The sequence below is a fragment of the Maniola jurtina genome, chromosome 21 (genome assembly GCF_905333055.1).
Source record: "Maniola jurtina chromosome 21, ilManJurt1.1, whole genome shotgun sequence".
In the NCBI taxonomy this organism is placed as follows: domain Eukaryota; kingdom Metazoa; phylum Arthropoda; class Insecta; order Lepidoptera; family Nymphalidae; genus Maniola; species Maniola jurtina.
Genome location: NC_060049.1, coordinates 2,360,985 through 2,381,030, shown reverse-complemented (window position 1 = coordinate 2,381,030; position 20,046 = coordinate 2,360,985). Strand labels below are relative to the sequence as shown.

The window sequence follows — 20,046 nt, the reverse complement described above, 5'->3', positions numbered from 1 at the left end:
GCAGCTGGACTGAAGCCCTTATGGTGCATGAGACTTGTCTGCCCACGAAATTCAAATTTAATTTGGTTTTTCGCAATTTGTAAACTAATACGACAAAGTAGGCTTATGGCACTTCAATTGCGACAATGGCAGTATTATCCTCACAGGTTTATATAAAAATCTTTACTTGAAAGGGTTCGGTTTAAGAAATTAGTTAAAGTATCAACTAATTTGTGAGTAACTCATGTCAAACTGATTATTTTGAATAATTTCTTAAACTGAACACTTTCAAGTAAAGATTGACGTGGGAAGATGATACTGCCATTGTCAGAATTAGAATGCCATAAGCCTGCCTACTTTGTCGTATTAATTTACATATTGCGAAAAACCAAATTAAATTTGAATTTCGCGGGCAGACCCGTCTCATGCACCTTGAGAAGATAGCGTGGAATGGGTGGATGAGGAAGGCGGAGGATCGTGTGTGGTGGCGCGCTCTCGGGAAGGCCTATGTCCAGCCGTGGACGCAAACAGGCTGATAGATTGGTTGAAGGCTATTTTACTCGAACTAACCTGTCAGTACTGGAAACCTGAATCTTTATGCAAGCATCATAATTCGAAAAAAAATCCCTGCGATTGCTAAAAAATGAACTGCCGTGTAAAAATTATTATTACTTAATCAAATTTCGTAAAGTCCATCTTGTTAACCGTTAAAGTATTTCAAATTCAGTTTGATTTTTATAATAAAAGTATTTTTCAGGCATCTCTTTCTACCATAGTCGATTAGAAGAGCAAGGCTGCGAAATAACATTTTTAGGTACACTGTAACTTTTATAATACCTACATCGAAACGACTACAATTTCTTAAGGGGCATTCGACGGGCTATAGAAATTAGCTGTAGTATCGACTAATTCTGACACATTAGTCGATACAAGAGCTAATTTCTTAAACTGGACCCTTTCAAGTAAAGATTTTTATATAAACCTGTGAGGATGATACTGCCATTGTCGCAATTGAAAATGCCATAAGCCTACGTTATCGTATTAGTTTAAAAAATGCGAAAACCAAATTAAATTTGAATTTCGCGGGCAGGCCCGTCTCATGCCTCTTAAGTAAGGTAAGTTTGTAGTCTATGACCTGCGCAGACCACCTTGTTGCAACTTCAGATTGGACTACCTGTTGCGCACACGGTTGTAGTTAACTTCAATTTGTGCGTAAATTTTAATAATTTCGTACAACTCGTAAAACTATCCGATATTCTGAAATTACTTAAATACAAGGCATACTATTGGCACTCATAATCGAATATTTGGAAAGAGCAACCATTAAGTTTCTTGCTAGTTCTTTTAACTTTATTTTCGCGTACGTCCAATTTAATTCGGATCGGATTAATATTATTAATTTGGACTGTGAGGCAATTAATGCCAATTTAAGATTAAGGCCCACTTGCACAAGGACACAATAACTAAAATAACTTTATAGTGCATACTTATAGTCATAATTGGAAGTGAGCCTCAATTTTAGTCTTCAACTTGGAAAAAAAATTTATGCCAAAAATGTACGAAATTATACCACAGCCTTGAAAAACTCTAGCGGTCTACTCGTCACACTACGTATGGATTACATTTCTAAAGCTATTTTATTATCTGTGCAACAACTATTAAGCCTTCAACACACACAACGCGCGCTGACACATGTCCAATATTGTTCCTAGAAGTTGTGATACAAGACTGTATGAAGGCGTACACACTGCGAAGCGCGCGTTCATAATAGTAACATCTCTAACTCACTATCCATATGATAAATGCAAAAAAGTGTGTTTGCTTGTTGGTTTGTCCTTCAACCACGTCGAAACGGTGCAACGAATTAGCGTGATTTTTAGCATGGGTACAGTTAAAGATACGGATAACTTTTTGGACACACTTTCCAAAGTATATCCTACCTAGAATACCGATAGCCAGGAAACATTACACCAATCTTCCAAACTCAAAAGTTTAGAATTGACCAGTGCTTCGTCATCAATGAGTCTTGTAGTACTTTCTTGAGCGGCCAAGAGATTTACCTCATGATTTAAACGAGGGATCAGTTTGTTTCTGCCTTTATACAGTACCTTGTATTACAACGTGTAATACACGCGTACGCGCGCGTTCAGTGTGACGTCCTGCAGTACAGTTGCCGTCTCGCGTTGTATTTGTTTCAGACTTTATTATCATTACCATAAGAAAGATAGCCGTCGTAATTATCGTTGAAAATCTTAGGTACAATTAAAATTTAGTTTTACGCTACTTTGTTTTTTTTTTCTGAAAAAATAAATAGCTAACCGCCGAATATTGAAACACAATCAAATTGTTTGACAATCAATAAATTTAGCCTCGATAGCTCAACGGTTGAGGAGGGGACTGAATTCCGAAAGGTCGGCGGTTCAAACCCCACCCGTTGCACTATTGTCGTACCTACTCCTGGCACAAGCTTTACGCTTAATTGGAGTATTAGTCATAATTAGCATGGCTAATATTCATTAAAGAAAATCGCAATACGATGTGGCTAATTATGTTGTAAACAATCTCTTAATTAAAATGGCGGGTCTATATGTATTGCTATTCTTTTCACAATGCTCTCAGTGGAAAAGATTTAGATTTGTTAATATAGTTGAGATTATGTAAAACAGAATTAACCAGAGTACAATGATACCCGTTTAAAAATTAGTTGGATGTTGTAATGTGAAAAGTGCCCACACAGACTTGACCGCTTTTTAACCCCCAACCCAAAACGAGGGGTGTTATAAGTTTGACGTGTGTATCTGTCTGTGGCACCGTAGCTCCTTAACTAATGAACCGATTTTAATTTAGTTTTTTTTTTGTTTGTAAGGTGGCTTGATCGAGAGTGATCTTAGCTATAATCCAAGAAAATCAGTTCAGCCGTTTGAAAGTTATCAGCTCTTTTCTAGTTACTGTAACCTTCACTAGTCGGAGGTGTTATAAATTTTTAATTTACACTTGTTTAAATGTTTCACTATTCGGGTGTTAGTCTTCCTCCACTAACATGTCAACGAGATTTAAATTTCTTCGTCTAAGTCATAATATTAGAAACAATTCAACTCATACCATTAATTAGTATTTAAAACGCCATGTCTAAAGGAAGATCCACACCTGAGAGCTGAGCGGCTCATGTCGCAGGTGTGAATCCTATATGTACGGTCGGCCTCAGAATTCGAGTAGCAATCCCGCGAAACTATTGCATCAAAAACCTGTCGCGCTTATGACCTTTATAAACACGCCACGCAAATCTAACGCATGTGCATAACCGTACCACGCGAATATGATCATGGAGGTGCTAAACGACTTACGGCCTTTCACTGTACATCAAATTTTACTTGCACAAAACAATTTGATAGTTTAACTTTTGACTTGAATAAGTCAGATTTAAATTATATATTAATACATATTATTAACAAAATTTTCAAGCGTTCACTTAAACGCCACTAAAATCTAAGAATAGGTGTTTTATTTTAATTAATTATTTAAATTTTAACCATAACGTACTTTCTAAACATAATATGAACCTCTAACACGAGTTTTTACATATCAAAAACTTCGGTCGTCAGTTTCGACATTATAAGTTCAGGGTAAAATGAACCTTACGCTCCTTATATTAAAGTCATATATTAGTACCGATGTTATAGGTACAGCGTATAACTGAGGCTCTTACGGTATAGTTGACGAATCACTGAGCTCTCGCGTGACGTCATTACACCCCTCCCGCACCGCAGGAACCTACTCAGTTAAACGTTATGCTTATAAAGCGGAATTTACATTACGAAATTAGTGGCACGAAATTAGCTTTACGACATTAATTTCCTTATCAATTGCACGTGTAAACGTCTAATTTCGTGAAAAGTCAAAAATGTAAAAAATTAAACGTTTACACATGCAACTGATAGTGAAATTAATGTCGTGAATAATATCGTAATGTAAATTCCGCTTAATTTCAGATCGTTTTCGATAATGTATGAAGTAAATCCACATCCAATTTCGATAATTATAAAAACTCGTCCTAGAGGTATCTAGTGATCACAATAGCTAAATACGTATGTACGTTAACTTTGTACGTCCGTTAACGTTAACGTATTAACGCACGATCAGAACACGTTCTCATCGTGTTATATTTCGCGCAAGAAACCCCCGATTTTCTTTAACAACCGGACTTCTGCAAAAACACTTCGAAATACGAACTTTAAAAAACCGTTATAGTAAAACGTTTACGTACGCGCACCTTTTAGTATTGCGTATTCAAAGGGTTCCAACAATATAAATAGTAATAACTAAGCCGCAGATGTCCGTCCGTCAGTCTGTCAGCGCCCAGCTGGCTGTACCTCATTAACTGTAACAGGTACATAGTTAAAATTTCTTTTTCTCTTTATTGTTACAACTTTCTGGTACAAAAAAATAAAATCCCACATATGTATGTAATTTTATTACCGCTATAACAACATATAATACAAATTTTAAAATATCCGCCGTGTAAATTAGTGTTAACGTTAAATTTGTACGTATGCGTACGATCACGAAGTGTTAAGTATAGCAATTATCGCCTTTCGTACGTATTGCAAAACAAAAAAAACGCATTAACACTTCAAAATACTTTACTAACACTTGCTTTTTTAATTTGCACGTACGATATACGTTAACGTAACCTAGTTCGCACGTACTGGAGTGTTTAAGTCCGACTAATCATCGGGTATTGCGCGTCTGCAGGAACAAGCCCAGTGCTCACATGTTCTGCCACGTGGTGGTGACCAGCATGTTGGTGTCCAGTCCTCGCGCTATCCGCTCGTATATGCCATGGCTGAGCCAGATCATGCGTAGCGTTTCATAGCGCTCCGGGCACAGGTGGAGTGGGTTACCGCGCCGTAGACCCTGAAATTTTATTTCAAAAGGTTTTTATTCTATTCTATATCAAATTGTAAATTAAATCGGTTTCAAGAAAGGGAACAAGTCAGATTTTTTATTAATAATTTTAATGGATTAAAATATGTGGATAGAAACTTAATGGATAGAATTTAATGGATAAAAACAGAATACGTCCGTCGCACCCGCGCCCGCACCACAACGCAGCGCGCAACTACCGCCCCCACCAGCTACATACCACCGCCGCATCTGTGCTGCTGATGAATACAATTTTCCATCGTGTTTAGCTGATCCTTAAAGGCATCAGACACCCTAACTCCTAAGTGGTTCAGCTTTATACACCCCCGATTTTAACGACCAACCCCCTCCCACTTTAAGCACAACCTCAACGTCCCCAACGATCAAATCATAACCTACAACGCACCTTATCTTACACACACACTAACCTCATTATAGCGTTTTAATCAGTGAATAGGTTACCGATTTCTAGCGTCATCCGGACTTGGACTAACCTTGTCCAACCAAACCACTCTTCCCAACGAGCCGTGGTCCGAGCCTCACAGGAGGCGCTCTTAGGAGGATGTTGCCCCTCGATTACTTCTTTGAGCCCTAGGGCTCATCCCCATACAGAGTTTCGCAATCGGTGCCCCGTTCGGTGACGCTATAGCGGCCAGAAGGGTTTACGCAGCATATTCAATCCGAATTCCAGGTTAGCCCGCTTCCATCTTAGACTGCATCATTACTTATCGCAAGGTGAGATTGCAGTTAAGGGCTAACTTGTATCTGGATTATAAAAAACTATATACCTGATCCGTCTCGCCATACGTGTCGAGATAGGGCGCGGGCAGCAACGCGCCCCGGGACGGCGCGGCCATCAGTAGCAGCTCGCACTCGCGCACGCGCAGGAACACGCCCGAGCCCGCGCCGCAGCGCAGCGCGTGCGCCACCACCGCGCCCACCAGCTCCATGCCGCCGCCGCCGCGTCCGTACTGTTGACACACGCAACCACCATTAGGCAAACAGCTATTTGAATAATATCACATTACTGTGTCTAGGCTGGAAATAAGGCAACAGAAGCCTTGGACTTGCTACGTGAGGTTATAGACTAAACTAGGTCGTTAATTGAACACTTGTGCCAAGTACCAAATTTCTATAGCGCCTGAGCCTAGCCTTAAAAGCGAATCTCATGTGCTACTATGCTCTCCTGCTACTTTAGTCTTGTAAGCGACAGTTGGTATCAGTCTCCAAACCTTGAACTTTGCACAGTGGGAGATATACCACATATTTGATGTCTCATTAAAAGTCTACCAACTTTGTACCTGCGCAGCAAGCAAATTATTATTAGGAGACAGGATAGCTGTAGATAGCCCGCCTTATTTCGTCAGACGATAGCAGTCAGGTAGTTGGGTATCTGTGTTGCTATACTCTCCTGGAACTTCATTTCACGTAAACAATTTAAAAAAAACATTCCTTTTGACTCTTGACATGACTCTTTTCCCTTCCAACTAAAGGTAAAGCTTGTGCTAGGAGTGGATACGACAATAGTTGTGTTTTACTAGTGTTTTTGGTGGTGGAACTGAATGAGAAGCGCTCTAAATGGGTGCCGCGCGTGTGTCGGCGAGCGCCGGCACAGACGAAGTCTATACTTGCATAGTAGTAGTTTAAAACAAGAGTGAAACAAGAGTGAATAGGCACCTTCTAGGTAAACGCGTCCCATCTTGGACCACATCATCACTTTCCATCAGGTGTGATTGTGGTCAAGCGCTTGCCTATAGTGAATAAAAAAAAAAAAAAAAAAGTTTCCCTAACTTGTAAATAACTACAAACTTGACATTGGCTAATCTTTGTAAAGCCAGACGAGAGAGAAAAAAAAACGCAGGTAAGACTGAGCGTGTAACCGGGGCATTATATACTAACCTTGCGCACTTCGCTCTGACAGCAGTAGCTCTGCGAGCACAGGATCTGCCCGCACACCAGACACATGGTCGGGTTCTTGGTATCCTCACGCTCGGAGTTGGGGCACGAAAACTCCGACACCACGTTCATCAGCTCCGAGAAGTCTTCCGGCAGCGTTATTAATCGGGGCGGTTCACTGGGTTCTGAAGAAGTGGAAATAAATTTTATTTAGTGTAAATTAAAAAAATTTAACACCCCCGACAAGTGAAGGTTACAGTAACTAGAAAAGAGCTTTCAAAAGGCTGAACCAATTTTCTTGGATTATAGCTAAGAACACTCTCGATCAAGCCACCTTTCAAACAAAAAAAACTTAATTAAAATCGGTTCATTAGTTTAGCAGCTACGATGCCACAGACAGATACACAGATATACACGTCAAACTTATCATCCCTCTATTTGGGTCGGGGGTTAAAAAAATACTGTCGAAATGAAACTTCTTTACGTAAGCGCTAGGAAAGGCACTGTATATCACCAAACATTCGCAGCACTGCACTGGGGTGTTTATAAGAATGATCAATATACTCGCCTGCTTTACAAAGGCGTTCAGTTAAATTAAAGAAATGGATATGGGTATCATACGATATGAGAGGCATTTTCGGGGTACTGATTACAAAAATGAAGTCCTTTTTTCAAATTAAAGACGACCAATGAATTTGTTCCTATGAAGAGATTGATATGGTAGGTAATTCAAAGATTATTCGGGTGTTAATTTCGATATTTTATCGAGTGCTGTTTAAGAATATAACGTCAATTTTCAAATCCAAGATGACAGTATTTTTTGTTTTAAATAGTCGATATGGGGAACATATATTTAAAACATATTGCAACATGTTCATAAGCGTTTTATGAATATACATTAAATAAAGAAATTTCACTTCTTCCGCATGTACGCAACGAATATATGCCAGCATGCCGATTTCAACTCACCCAGAACAATCTTCGGTGAAATCTCGCTCGACCGAAAATCTGTCAACTCAGACCACGCGAACACCTTCTTTTTGGCCAGCAAGTTGTCTATTAAATCTCTAAACGTATGCGGCATGTCCAAATACGCACACATCGTTTCCCACGTATCACCGTTAACCAACGTAAGCTCTGTCGACGGTTGGATATCGCTTAAGAAGTGGAAGAATAAACAACAACATCTCAAGAAATTGAGACACTGTTTCTTTACACATTCCCAAGCTGCATTTGGATTCAAGTTGCCAATTTCAAGGTTTCCTTTGCGTAAGTCCTTCATCAACGATAAAAGGTTTTCTAAGTCAGGATTAACTTGGGTTACCCCTTCCATATCTTCAACAGTACATGAGGCAACATCAGTTACTATTAACGCTCTAGATAAAGTAGCTCTGAAAGCTTCTAAAGTTAGCTGTCTCGCTAAATGTGTTGATCGCGCAGGTCCTGAAGTCTTGCAGAATATTGAGGGTACTGTAAGTACTAGGGCAACTAAAGTTCCAAAGGTTTCATGAGTCAAAGGAGATGTTTTTCCTAATGTACAGAGCGCACTTAAAGCATGGTGTGAAACGTGTTTGGGCGTCGGCCATACTGCGGGTATGACTGCCGCTAGTCTTATCAAGGCTTGTAAGGCATCTCTGTGCCTTGACGGTAAATCGCCGAGTAAAGGTCTCTTTTCTGCGAGTAAGACAGCGTTTGTACTGAGTATCGTGTAGGAAGTCGCGCGGCACAGCGTGGCAACTGATACCATGCCTCCTGATGCCGTTATATAACAAATTCCGGGAAGCATCTGCAAGAGAAATCAAAGATGTAATTTACATGTTAATATTAGCGTTATTCGTGTGTAATTTAGATGTAAATAGGTAGGTTATTGTAACTGTAATACAGTGGACCCCCGGTAATCCGGCCCCTGTCTAATCCGGCACCCCTTGTAATCCGACAAGTCCATTTTATTATTGAACTAGCTGATGCCCGCGACTTCGTTCGCGTGGATGTAAGTTTTTTAAAAATCCCGTGGGACCACTTTAATTTTCCGGGATAAAAAGTAGCCTATGTGCTAATCCAGGCTATTATCCATCTCCAATCTTAATTTCAGCCCAATCCGTTTAGTAGTTTTTTTGCGTGAAGGAGTAACCAACATACACACACATACATATACACATACACACAAACTTTCCCCTGTGATGTGATATGATTTACTTTTGATATACATAGTGAAGTACCTATGACTTGTATTTCAGAGTAGGTATGTATAACATATAGAATCTTATCGTTGGATCTTTAATTTGTCGGATTACAAGGTACTCTTTTGTAAAAAACGCCGGACTTTAGGAGTTCTTACGCAGTACTCTATAATCCGACAAATTCGATAGTCCGACACTGTCCTGCAAAACGTTTGTCGGATTACCGGGGGTCCACTGTACTAAAAATAAAAAAAATTCTAATTACCAATGTTATACTTTATAACACCCTGACGGGACTTCATGTTGTAACATTATATATTTTTATGATGTGAGACGCGAAGAAAGAATAACAGAATAAGATCCGATTAGTTTCTCGGTAAGTCTGAAGATATTGACTAAAATATATCACTAACTTCATAAAATGTGGGTATTTTTCCAAAGTTTTAAACTATTAGGACCACGACTGACAACCTCCCCGGTGCAGTGATGAGTGCCGTGGTCTTATAAGTGGCAGGCCCTGAGTTTGATTCCAGCTGGGCAATTAGGTAATTAATAACTTCTATATTGTCGGGTCTAATTTGGGTGGCTTCGGTCGGAGCTAGTTACCACTCTACCGGCAAAGTCGTGCTGCCAAACAATTTAGCGTTCCAGTACGATGCCATGCCATGTAGAAACCGATCGGGCTATAAGTTTAATGAAACTGTCCAACCTCTTCCAAATTAACCCGCTTCCATCTTAGATCTGTAAATAATCTACTTTTAAATGCAAAAAAAACTAAGTGTATTGAATTCGCACTGCCCAATACCAAGAACACAAGTAACATTAATTTAATGATAAATAATGATATTTTGAAAATAGAAGAGACTACTACATTTTTGGGGATAACCTTAGATGCGAAGCTGCAATGGGGCACCCATATATCAACTCTTGCTGGCAAACTAAGCTCTGCTGCTTACGCGGTTAGAAAGATTCGACAATTAACTGACGTGGAGACCGCAAAGATAGTATATTTTGCTTATTTTCATAGTATTATGTCTTATGGAATCTTAATATGGGGTAGAGCGGCAGATATTGGGAGAATTTTTGTATTACAAAAAAGGGCAATACGCGCAATTTATAACTTAAAACCACGCGATTCACTTCGAGAAAAATTTAAGGAAATAGGTATCCTTACCGTAGCCTCTCAATATATTTACAACAACATAATTTTTGTAAGACAAAATATTCTTAGTTACAAGAAGGTTGGCGATCTACACAACAGGCTGACTAGACACCGTAACAGGCTTGCGACTCCTACACTCCGTCTCAGGAAGGTCCAAAAGTCATTTGTGGGAATGGGTATAATCTTCTATAACAAAATTCCTCAGTCAATTTTGGACTTGCCTTTACACAGGTTCAAAAAATCTATTAAAAATATGCTCTTGAGAAAAGCATATTATACTATCGAAGATTATGTAAATGATAAAAAAGCGTGGATTTGAACTTCGATTCGCTCCAGCAATGCGCAGGACTTCAATTGCTTTTATACATGGCATAATATTGTATATCAAATCTTTGAAAAGAGCAACCGCCGAGTTTCTTGCTGGTTCTTCTCGGTAGGAAAGGCATTCCGAACCAGTGGTAGATGCTTTTGACGATTCGAAAGAACTTGTAAAAGTCTAATTGAATAAAAACATTTTGAATTTGAATTTGAATTTGAATTTGAGACCGTATCACCATCTTCCACCAGGTGAGATCGCAGTCAAGGGCTAACTTGTATCAGAGTAAAAAAAGGGGATAAAATTAAAACCTTAATACTAAGTTTCCACGTTTAGTATTCCCAAATTTTGATCAAAAAATCTCGATAAAAAGTACTAACTAACCTTTGGCAAAAATCTTCAGTAAGTGCTTTCGTAGTGTTTATTGTACACGTATACTTCAGCTTCGTCCGCGGACTCAGCCTTAGAGACATGCTCGTACAGAGCATGTCTTAGAATGCATCATCACTTACCACCAGGTGAGATTGTAGTCAAGGGCTAACTTGTATCTGAATTTTAAACAAGTACTAACCTTGGCAAAGTCCTCAATAAGTGTTTTCATAGTATCGTTGTACTGGGGCAGCGCATTATCAAAGTGTGCAAGGAACTCAGCGGACAATAGATTCTCTGCATGAGTGGACACGTAGTCTTCAGTTTCGTCCGCGGACTCGTCCTCCATGTCCGACGACATGGCTCCCACGGAGCGAGCTCGTGCCGTACAGAGCATGTCTTCGCAGTATTCCGTGCAGAGGTGGATCGATTCTGAGCACACCTGGAAAATATTAAGATTGGGTCAGATTTATAGGGAACTAGCAGACGCCCGCGACTCGTCCGCGTGGATTTAGGTTTTTCAAAATCCCGTAGGAACTCTTTGATTTTCCGGGATAAAACGTAGCCTATGCGTTAATCCAGGGTATAATCTATCTCCATTCTGAATTTCAGCCAAATCCGTTCAGTATTTGTTGCGTGAAAGAGTAACAAACATTCACACAAACTTTCGCCTTTATAATATTAGTGTGATAGTGTGACGTGAACCGTCTTTATCAACATAATCGATATGATGGGTTTGAAATTATTCGGGGTGCTGATTACGACAATTATACCCACTTTCAAATTAATAGGGCTTCGTTTTTACCCTTTGGTTACGGAACCCTAAAAATCGTGTTATCCACCGTTTTGAATTTGCAAGTGGATGCCGGCTAACGACGACTGTGTATGTTTGGAATATGTATAATGTATATGTATGTAAATAAGGTCCTGAGGTCTGCAGGGTTAGTATACGTATTTTTGCTAAAGGCCGGGAATGGGCCGGCTCGGAAACCAGCGATAGACAGATGTTGCACAGCGTCTCACAGGTAATGTAATTAGAATTACGTATGTTCGGGCGTGCATAGACACGTACGTGCATACATTTGCGTGAACGTTTGTGTGTGTACACGTGCGTGCGGGTGAGTCTGTGTGCATGTGTGTATGCGTGCGGGTGTACATGCGGGTGCACGTCTTACCTGGTGTTTGAGCTGTATGATGAGATCTGCGGAGTCAGTGTAGGTGGTCTCGCTGAGGGGAGGCGGGGGGTGGGCCGGGATGGCCGGCGCGGGCAGGAGGGGCAGCGCGGTGTTGCACAGCCTCTCACATAACGGGCACAGGTATTCCTTCTTTTCCACGTCGAAGGCCGTTGGTTGACGAATTCTGTACGGTCTGCAAATAAACACAACTTTTTTTTTCAAATAAATTGTAATTTTTAAAAATCAGCGCCATTTTGAAATTTATATTTTTTTTAAATGAAGTAATCAAAAAAAGGAATTGTTGTCACAGTTTTAAATAGTCGAGGCCATTTTGAAATATTTGTTATTGGATGTTCGCAATGGACACATCCATTGCAAACATTTTTTTGTTCGTTCAATATTCTAGACCACTTTCCATCAGGTCTGATTGTGGTCAAGCGCTTGTCTATAATGGATTAAAAAAAGACACACACTCACCTCAGCTTCTCCTTGTCCATAACGCCATCGACGTACTTCCTCCAGCACTTGGCGTGCAGCGCGTGCCCGCAGCACGACACGTGCGGCTGCGCGCCCAGGCCGGCCGGCAACCAGGCGCTGCGCCACGTCTCCGCGCCGCCCGCGCCCACTCCGAGGCGGTTTAGCACGGTGGAACATTGTGCGAACGCTACTAGGACCATCGGCTCTGCCATCGCTTCTACTCGAGCCTGAGAGGTAATTTTTAAATTCATTATGCTTGAAAACTTTTTTAGCTATCCCACTTCTGATGTCAAGAGATATGCAGGGCGTAAAGGGGTGTAAAGGACATGTTGACACAAGCTGAAACAGGGATTCAGATATGATCCTGAGTTTCTAGCGCTGGAATTTTTCATTGTTTTTTTTTGAGTGCGAATTATGAGCAAGATAGCACGAGTCTGTGTTATTTTTATGTTTAAAATCTTGCCATCAAGCAATAACGTCTTAATTTCAATGGCCCAACCAACCTATCCATCCCAACGTCATCCTACTAAGCGATCATCAGAACCTCACAGGAGGCGCCCTTAACACACAGAATCTGGATACAAACATACATACATACATAGACTGCTAAAATCACAACCCTTCTTTTTGGCTTTGCCGCAGTCGGGTATAAAAAAACGTGGTTAGCTAATAAATCACCTGTTCCTGACACATGATGCAGACTCGCGGCGCCTCGCTCACGCCGCCGCCCCACACGCCCAGCGCGGCGCCGCGGTACAATGGCGTCAAATCCTGCTTTTCCTCTTCTTCTGTCACCTATTATAGATCAAAATCTGATGTCAAACACCATTAAAGATTTGTTTAAGAGCCTCGATAGCTCAAGGGTTGAGGAGCGGACTGAATTCCGAAAGGTCGGCGGTTCAAGCTTTACGCTTAATTAGAGGGGAAAGGGGAGCATTCGGGGGGATTAGGGGATAAGCACTATAGTACGCGGCAGGTCGAGATGGCAATCAGGCCGCACAGCTCCCGCGCTAACCCGGTGCGGGATAGGGCAGGTGATGTTCAGGTGTGCGTGGGCGTCCCTCCGCCTCATACGCCGACTTGTCGCGTACTATAAGCTTAGCCTTTGTAACCAACAGTCGACTTGAATGCCGTACTTTCAACAAAAAAAAACCCAACAAATTCATCACTTCGTTTATCCAAGAAATGCTAGCTCACGAAAACGCTAACCGCCATTTTGTTTAGTTTCATTATCTGTCATGACGTCACACAGATTGGTAAACAGCGGCACTTTTTTAGCGAAATATGTTACAACTACAATCCATATGACGTCATACTCGGAATTCGTCAGGGCGGCTACAGTTTCGCCCCTTTTGAATATTTGTAGGACAGATAGAGAAAGTGAAATCTATACCTATAATAAAATTGTAGAAAAGTGGTGTCTGTACAATGGAAATATATAAAAAAAAGTAGCAGGGGTTGTTATTATATCGATGCCGAACCCGAAATTGTAATTAATTTTTTTTTGTCTGTTTGTCTGTGTGTTTGTGCACGCTAATATCAGAAACGGCTTATTCGATTTAGATACGGTTTTCACTAATATATTGTAGTAAGCTTCACTTAACATTTAGTGTTTATTTCACGTCAATCGGTTCATAAATAAAAAAGTTAGTCAATTTAAAGAATCACGGCGAACATTTTTAACGTACAGAGTACGTACTACACGCCTCGCGCCTGAGCGTCCGTGGCTATATAAAGCGCGCTGAGAGCCGCGCCGCTGCCATAAGGATTCAGTTATCTATTCCACGCGAACGAAGTCGCGGGCACAGCTAGTCTTTCATACGGCATCAGCTCACCTCCGAATTGGTTTCCTGGAAGAGCGTGGTGTTGTTGGCAATGAACTTATTCATTTGGTTCTTCATCTGGGCCATTACTTTGGCACGCCTTTCCGCCGCTAATTTGGCTCGACGCGCCTTTTCCGCCTCTAAAAAAAATTATGCGTGTGACCTTTATACGCGGTTGAAGTAAGACTAAAAGCGCATGCAATTCATCAGAGAAAAACGGAACCCTTGTAGGATTACTTCATTGTGTGTCTGACTTTTGCGTCTGTGAAGACTCAAGACCTGTCAAGGAAATCAAAACCTTTCTTCAAAATCAAAACCCTAGGGTATTTCCCGTTAATCTTAAAATTTGGCAGGTAGCAATGTTTTATAGATAGCACAGGTAAATGGAAAAAAGGAAATCGAGAATTTGCGGTTGCATCACAAAAAAAAACCAGAGTCTCACACGAAGGAACCCTTCGACTCCAACTCGTCCGGTATTTTCTAGATTATTTTGATACATTTAAAAACTTACCGGCTGTCTCGTCCACGGGTGGTTTTTCTTCCTGGTCGGTGTCCATGTTTTCACCGTCTCCTAAATGTTCATCGCCTTGACCCAACAACGATCTGCAAAGAAAAATGTCATGTAAAATTATTAGTCACAACTCAAACTACGGAAATATAATATAATATATAAATATCACTCACCCTGCTTTTAAATGTCACTGTTCACACTTAGATGTAATATTATTACATCTAACACTGTGAACAGTGACATTTAAATGTAAGGTGAGCGATATTTATATATAATATTATATTCCGTAGTTTGAAATCAACTTTACACAGTATATTAGTATGTACTTTTCTTTTGAAGGTATCAATTTGACAGACATAGTACGAGGGTCTCGGAGATCGGCAATACCAATCTAGTCTATCAATTTAACATTGATTGATGGATTGAAAAAGTTTTAAAATTCCTTGGAAATATTCTTGTACAGTTAGTTGTATTTGTTTTAGTATGCATGTTATTTTCTAATTCTTGTACAGTTAGTGGCTTTAGGGTTCACAAACCCACGCTTTTTGTGAAGCGTGGGTGGCAGATGTGGCCGGTTTTTGTGTTCTGCTGGTGTTTATTGCTGGTGGAACTGACTGGGAAGCGCTCTAAAGGGGTGCCGCGTGTATGTCGGCGGGCGCCAGCACAGACGAAGTCCATACTTATACATATAGTTTCCCTAACTTGTGAATAACTACAAGCTTGACATTGGCTAATCAGTGTAAAGCCAGACAAGAGAGAAAAAAAAAAACCCCTTACCGCATCTTATTCAACAGCCATTTGGCAAGGGCGCGGTGCGCGTCCACCCGAGGGCTGACAGAGAGTCGCTGCAATAAGGTCAGCAGTCCACTACGAGCTGCGCTCTCGGCGAAGGCCAGAAACTCGTAGTGGCCACTCTCTTCGTCGCGAAGAGCGTAGCCAATTAGGTGGAGTGCCTGAACAAAAGTAAACCAGTTACAGTACTACCACTTTTATAAGTCGGCAAAATTCGTTTGCGCAGAAAAGCGCAACCTAACGCAGACTTATCCCCAATGTACACCAATGAAGCAGACCTTATTGCTTGACGTTAAGATTTTAAACACAAGAACAACAGAGACTCGTGCTATCTCGCTCATAATAATTAGCGCTTACAAAGTGTGGCGCGTAGGCAACAACCAATAGCGGACGTAAGTACGCTATAATTGGCCGAGAATATTTTCGCGCCACACAAAATTAAGATTTCTGCGCAGGTATATCGGCGTTAGTCATAAAAGAAGGACGTATAAATACAAAAATCTGGCGATGAGGAGTGCCCGACAGAAGCGAAGCTTCTATGCACTTTTCGGTAAAGTAATTAACTTTGACTGGACTGGATTGGATTGGCCCAATCCAGTTAAGTTCAATCGATCCAGTCCGGTCTGGTTTAATCAGTTATTCAGTCAACCCTAGTAAGGTATGAAGACTAAAATAAGAAGTAACTGAAATATTTTCTCATTTTACTTCCTTGGCGGAGTCCAAATGTTCAAAAAGCTCCATTTCAAAAATTTACCATTTTTATGTTATTATTAAAGTAATGTAAAAAAACCGTTAAAAGTTTCGATTGACGTTCAAAATTTCATCAGCAAACAATACAACAATAAAATTATTCTCTCAGAGTATTCTTTTCTTTTTAACCCCCGACCCAAAAAGAGGGGTGTTATAAGTTTGACGTGTGTATCTGTGTATCTGTCTGTGGCATCGTAGCGCCTAAACGAATGAACCGATTTTAATTTAGTTTTTTTTGTTTGAAAGGTGGCTTGATCGAGAGTGTTCTTAGCTATAATTAAAAAAAATTGGTTCAGCCGTTTAAAAGTTATCAGCTCTTTTCTAGTTTTCTTGTAGAAAAGAAGGTTAGATAACCGTTAGGTCCATAATATTATGTCAATTGACAAATGTCAAGCTGTCAAGATGGACGTTGCCTATATACATAATTATTTATGTGAAAATGATGTTTTGGAAAACTCGGATACATAGAGATAAAATTATTATGCTCGGATACTTTGGATCGTAGGCGCGGAATAGTCCAAGAAAATCGGTTCAGCCGTTTGAAAGTTATCAGGTCTTTTCTCGTTACTGTAACCTTCACTTGTCGGGGGTGTTATAAATTTTTTATTTACACTTGTTAGTTTTGATTTTTTTACTTACTTTGTGTACTTGCGGTTCTGAAAACGATCTCGCCCGCAAGTCCAGTGCCCTCTCAAGAACGCACCGCAGTACGTGTAAGGCCGCGTCACACTGCAGCAGGTTGGCGAGCAGTCGGAAAGGGGCCGCTAGCTTCGGCAGCGGCGGCGGCGGACAGCATTCTGGGAGACCTGCAGATAGGGGAATTTGTGGTGATCATAATCAACCGATAAACGTCCACAGCTGGACATAGTCTAGTCATAGAGGCTTTCGTACGCCACGGTCTTGCGCCGCCTGAATTCAGCGGCTCCCTGCGACTCGTTTAATTTCGTCTGTCCACCCAGTGGGGGTCTTTCGACGCGGCGCTTTCCGTTGCAAGGTCGTCATTCTAAGACGTCCTTTTTTTTGTTTTTTTTTGTTGACGGGGGGGGGGGGGGGGGGGAATCTTCACAAGATACCCGACCTCTTTGAGGAGAGATCGGGTTATGTGGGATTTCTGAGACATAGAGAGATTCTAATCATATCTCTGACCATCGCCAAATTTTTTGGAATTGTAAGGAACTATAAGCCTAATTTTAAAGCATTGTGGAGCCTACATCTCCTGAGAATGCTCCAGTGTCGGAGTGAAATGTGCATTAAGTGTGTTCTGGAAAATCTGTGTGGTGTTGTGTTTGTTGATTGCTTGCTTTTCCTGCTTCTTTAATAATAGGAGGGCAGGTGGTGCATATCACACACTGCACTTTGTGCTATACAGATTTGCAGATTTATTATTTTGGCAAATCGCCGACTGACACCAACTTACCAGCAATCTCTCTGTTTTCCTTAATTATCTGTCTAGAATATTCTAGAATGTTCTCCTTAAGCATGATGACAAAAGTGTTCTTAACTGTATATGTCATTGTACCTACAAAAATATCATCCCAAATGACTTACCAGCAGTTTTCCTCCTGTTCCTCTGTTCCTCCTCGCTTCTAGAAAGTTCCTCCCTCGTGTAGTGGTAGAAGAAAGTGTCATATTCATCAAAGAGATGGGGTTTCAGCTTGTATACACCGCGATTGTTCCCACTGGAGGGTTTGACAAAGTCTGCTACCTCGTGAATTACTGCTTCCAGGCCAGTTTCGTGAAGTTGGTCTTCCGGAAGGGACCTGAACGAACATTTGGACATTATGCTTTTTACAAAACTAACTTATGCCCGCGACTTCGTCCGCCTGGAGTAGACAAACTTCTAACCCCTATTTACCCCCTTAAAGATTAAATTTTCTTTTCTTTTTCTTAGTACATCCAAGGAAGGATTTTTGTAAAACTACTTCATAATAGCTATCAGGATGTCAAGTTTCAGCCCAATGTGTCCAGTCCTTTGAACTGTGCGTTGATAGATCAGTCAGCTTTTCTTTTTACATATTTTGATATTTTACCACAAGGAGAGGACATTTATTGGAATGCCCCCTAAACCAACTTTTCAAAACTCTCCAAATCTGATTATGGCCGGAGATTATCGCAGATGGACTTATTGGAAACGAAAAAAAATGTACTTACAAGAATAAAATAAACAATTAATATAATTTATTCAAAATTAACGTTGCTAAGCCATAACTTAAAAAACGTTAGGAAAACTCACCTGTTGAGTTCAGAATGCGGCATCGGTTTGACACAGAGCATCTGTATGATCTCCTTCTTAGTGCGTTCTTCGTTACACACCTCGCCCACGCCTGGCACGTAGCGGGATCCCACCACTAGAAACATCCAACAAAATGTTATATTTTATAACAAACAAGATGATAATAACCACTTCGTCCGCGTGGATTCAGGTTTTTAAATCCCCTGTGAGAACTCTGATATTCCGGGATAAAAAGTTGACTATATCAGGTTCCAGGACGCAAGCTCCTTGATTTATTTCATATAAAATAAATCGGTTAAATGGATGATCCTTTAAGAATCCCTTGGGGAACTCTTTGATTTTCCAGGCCAAAATGTCAGTTCCCAGGTAAGCTAACTCTGAACCCATCAAAATAGGTGTTAAAATCATCTCCACTCCATTCCTTGGGTATGTCCAACCTAATTTTGTTAGTTACAGAAAATATCAACTCCAACCTGTAATAAGAAGCCGCAAAAACTCTTCAACCATGCTAATGGTGTGCCTCAGGGTGTCGTCTTCAATCGACTTCTGTTCAAAGTCAGCTGCTGCCCACTCCAACAAATTGAATTTATTCAGTACATGGATTATGAACTCGTTGCTTTCAATGAGGGAAGCGCCAATCTGGAAAAGAAAAACGGGTCAAGGGTCACGAAGGGTTCCATACCAAAGTACTTGTGCTACAAGACAATGCTACCTGCCAAATTTAATGCTTCTAGGTCAACGGGAAGTATTTTCTTTATAGTAAATATACTTTCTTTATAATAAGTATTATTATTACCGTCAAGAAACCTTAAATAAGACATTTCAACCATATTTAATGTGAAAATGGACATTTCGTATTCCTATTTTAAAAAAACCACAAAAACAACAGCCATATCAAATTGTTTGAATAGGTGATAGGGTGAGGGGGGGGGGGGGGGGGGGTTGAATCACAGGTTGAAGCACAGCAATTTTTGGAACACGGAATGCCAGCATGCTGGGTTACCTGCAGCATAACAACGTCCCGATCGAACATCTCAGTGCGGCACTTGACGTTGTGGTAGAAATAGAGCTGGTTCAGCAGCGCGAACCCGTTGCGCCGCCACATGCCTGCGTGCACTTGCGCTATCATCGCCATGGTGCGTAGGACCGGCTCTGGAGAAAGAAATCACATCGATAGAAATCATATCTACCAGTGTGCGTCGAGCTTTTTAATGTCAAATGTCGATCCCGGTATACCCAATTTCAACAAATAACTTCTGAATGGTGTACTACACGGGTCTGCCCGCGAAATCCAAATTTAATTTGGTTTTTCGCAATTTGTAAACTAATACGACAAAGTAGGCTTATGGCATTCTTATTGCGCCAATGGTAGTATCATCTCTACGGTTTATATAAATAATCTTTACTTGAAAGTGTCCACTTTAAGAAAGAAAGGTAAAGAAAGGCATTTGTTAAATTTA

General features: G+C 40.7%; 1 protein-coding gene across 4 annotated transcripts in view; it reads right to left on the bottom strand.

The window, feature by feature from the left end:
* Window positions 1–3,871: 3,871 nt before the first annotated feature.
* The window catches only part of LOC123876464 (E3 ubiquitin-protein ligase UBR1), a 45,235-nt gene continuing 29,060 nt past the window's right edge, over window positions 3,872–20,046 (bottom strand). For 3 of the 4 annotated variants that reach the window (XM_045922739.1, XM_045922737.1, XM_045922738.1), the window contains 16 exons: window positions 19,590–19,738; window positions 19,060–19,225; window positions 18,587–18,701; window positions 17,902–18,113; window positions 16,993–17,159; window positions 15,589–15,764; window positions 14,812–14,903; window positions 14,313–14,440; window positions 13,156–13,272; window positions 12,478–12,704; window positions 12,001–12,193; window positions 11,028–11,267; window positions 7,768–8,584; window positions 6,802–6,983; window positions 5,691–5,873; window positions 3,872–4,893 (listed from right to left, as the gene is read on the bottom strand). In XM_045922739.1, the coding sequence (XP_045778695.1) occupies window positions 4,747–4,893; window positions 5,691–5,873; window positions 6,802–6,983; window positions 7,768–8,584; window positions 11,028–11,267; window positions 12,001–12,193; window positions 12,478–12,704; window positions 13,156–13,272; window positions 14,313–14,440; window positions 14,812–14,903; window positions 15,589–15,764; window positions 16,993–17,159; window positions 17,902–18,113; window positions 18,587–18,701; window positions 19,060–19,225; window positions 19,590–19,738 (3,311 nt within the window). In that variant the 3' untranslated portion in view covers window positions 3,872–4,746. The remainder of the gene's footprint in view (window positions 4,894–5,690; window positions 5,874–6,801; window positions 6,984–7,767; window positions 8,585–11,027; window positions 11,268–12,000; window positions 12,194–12,477; window positions 12,705–13,155; window positions 13,273–14,312; window positions 14,441–14,811; window positions 14,904–15,588; window positions 15,765–16,992; window positions 17,160–17,901; window positions 18,114–18,586; window positions 18,702–19,059; window positions 19,226–19,589; window positions 19,739–20,046) is intronic. The other variant, XM_045922736.1, reaches the window with a different exon arrangement.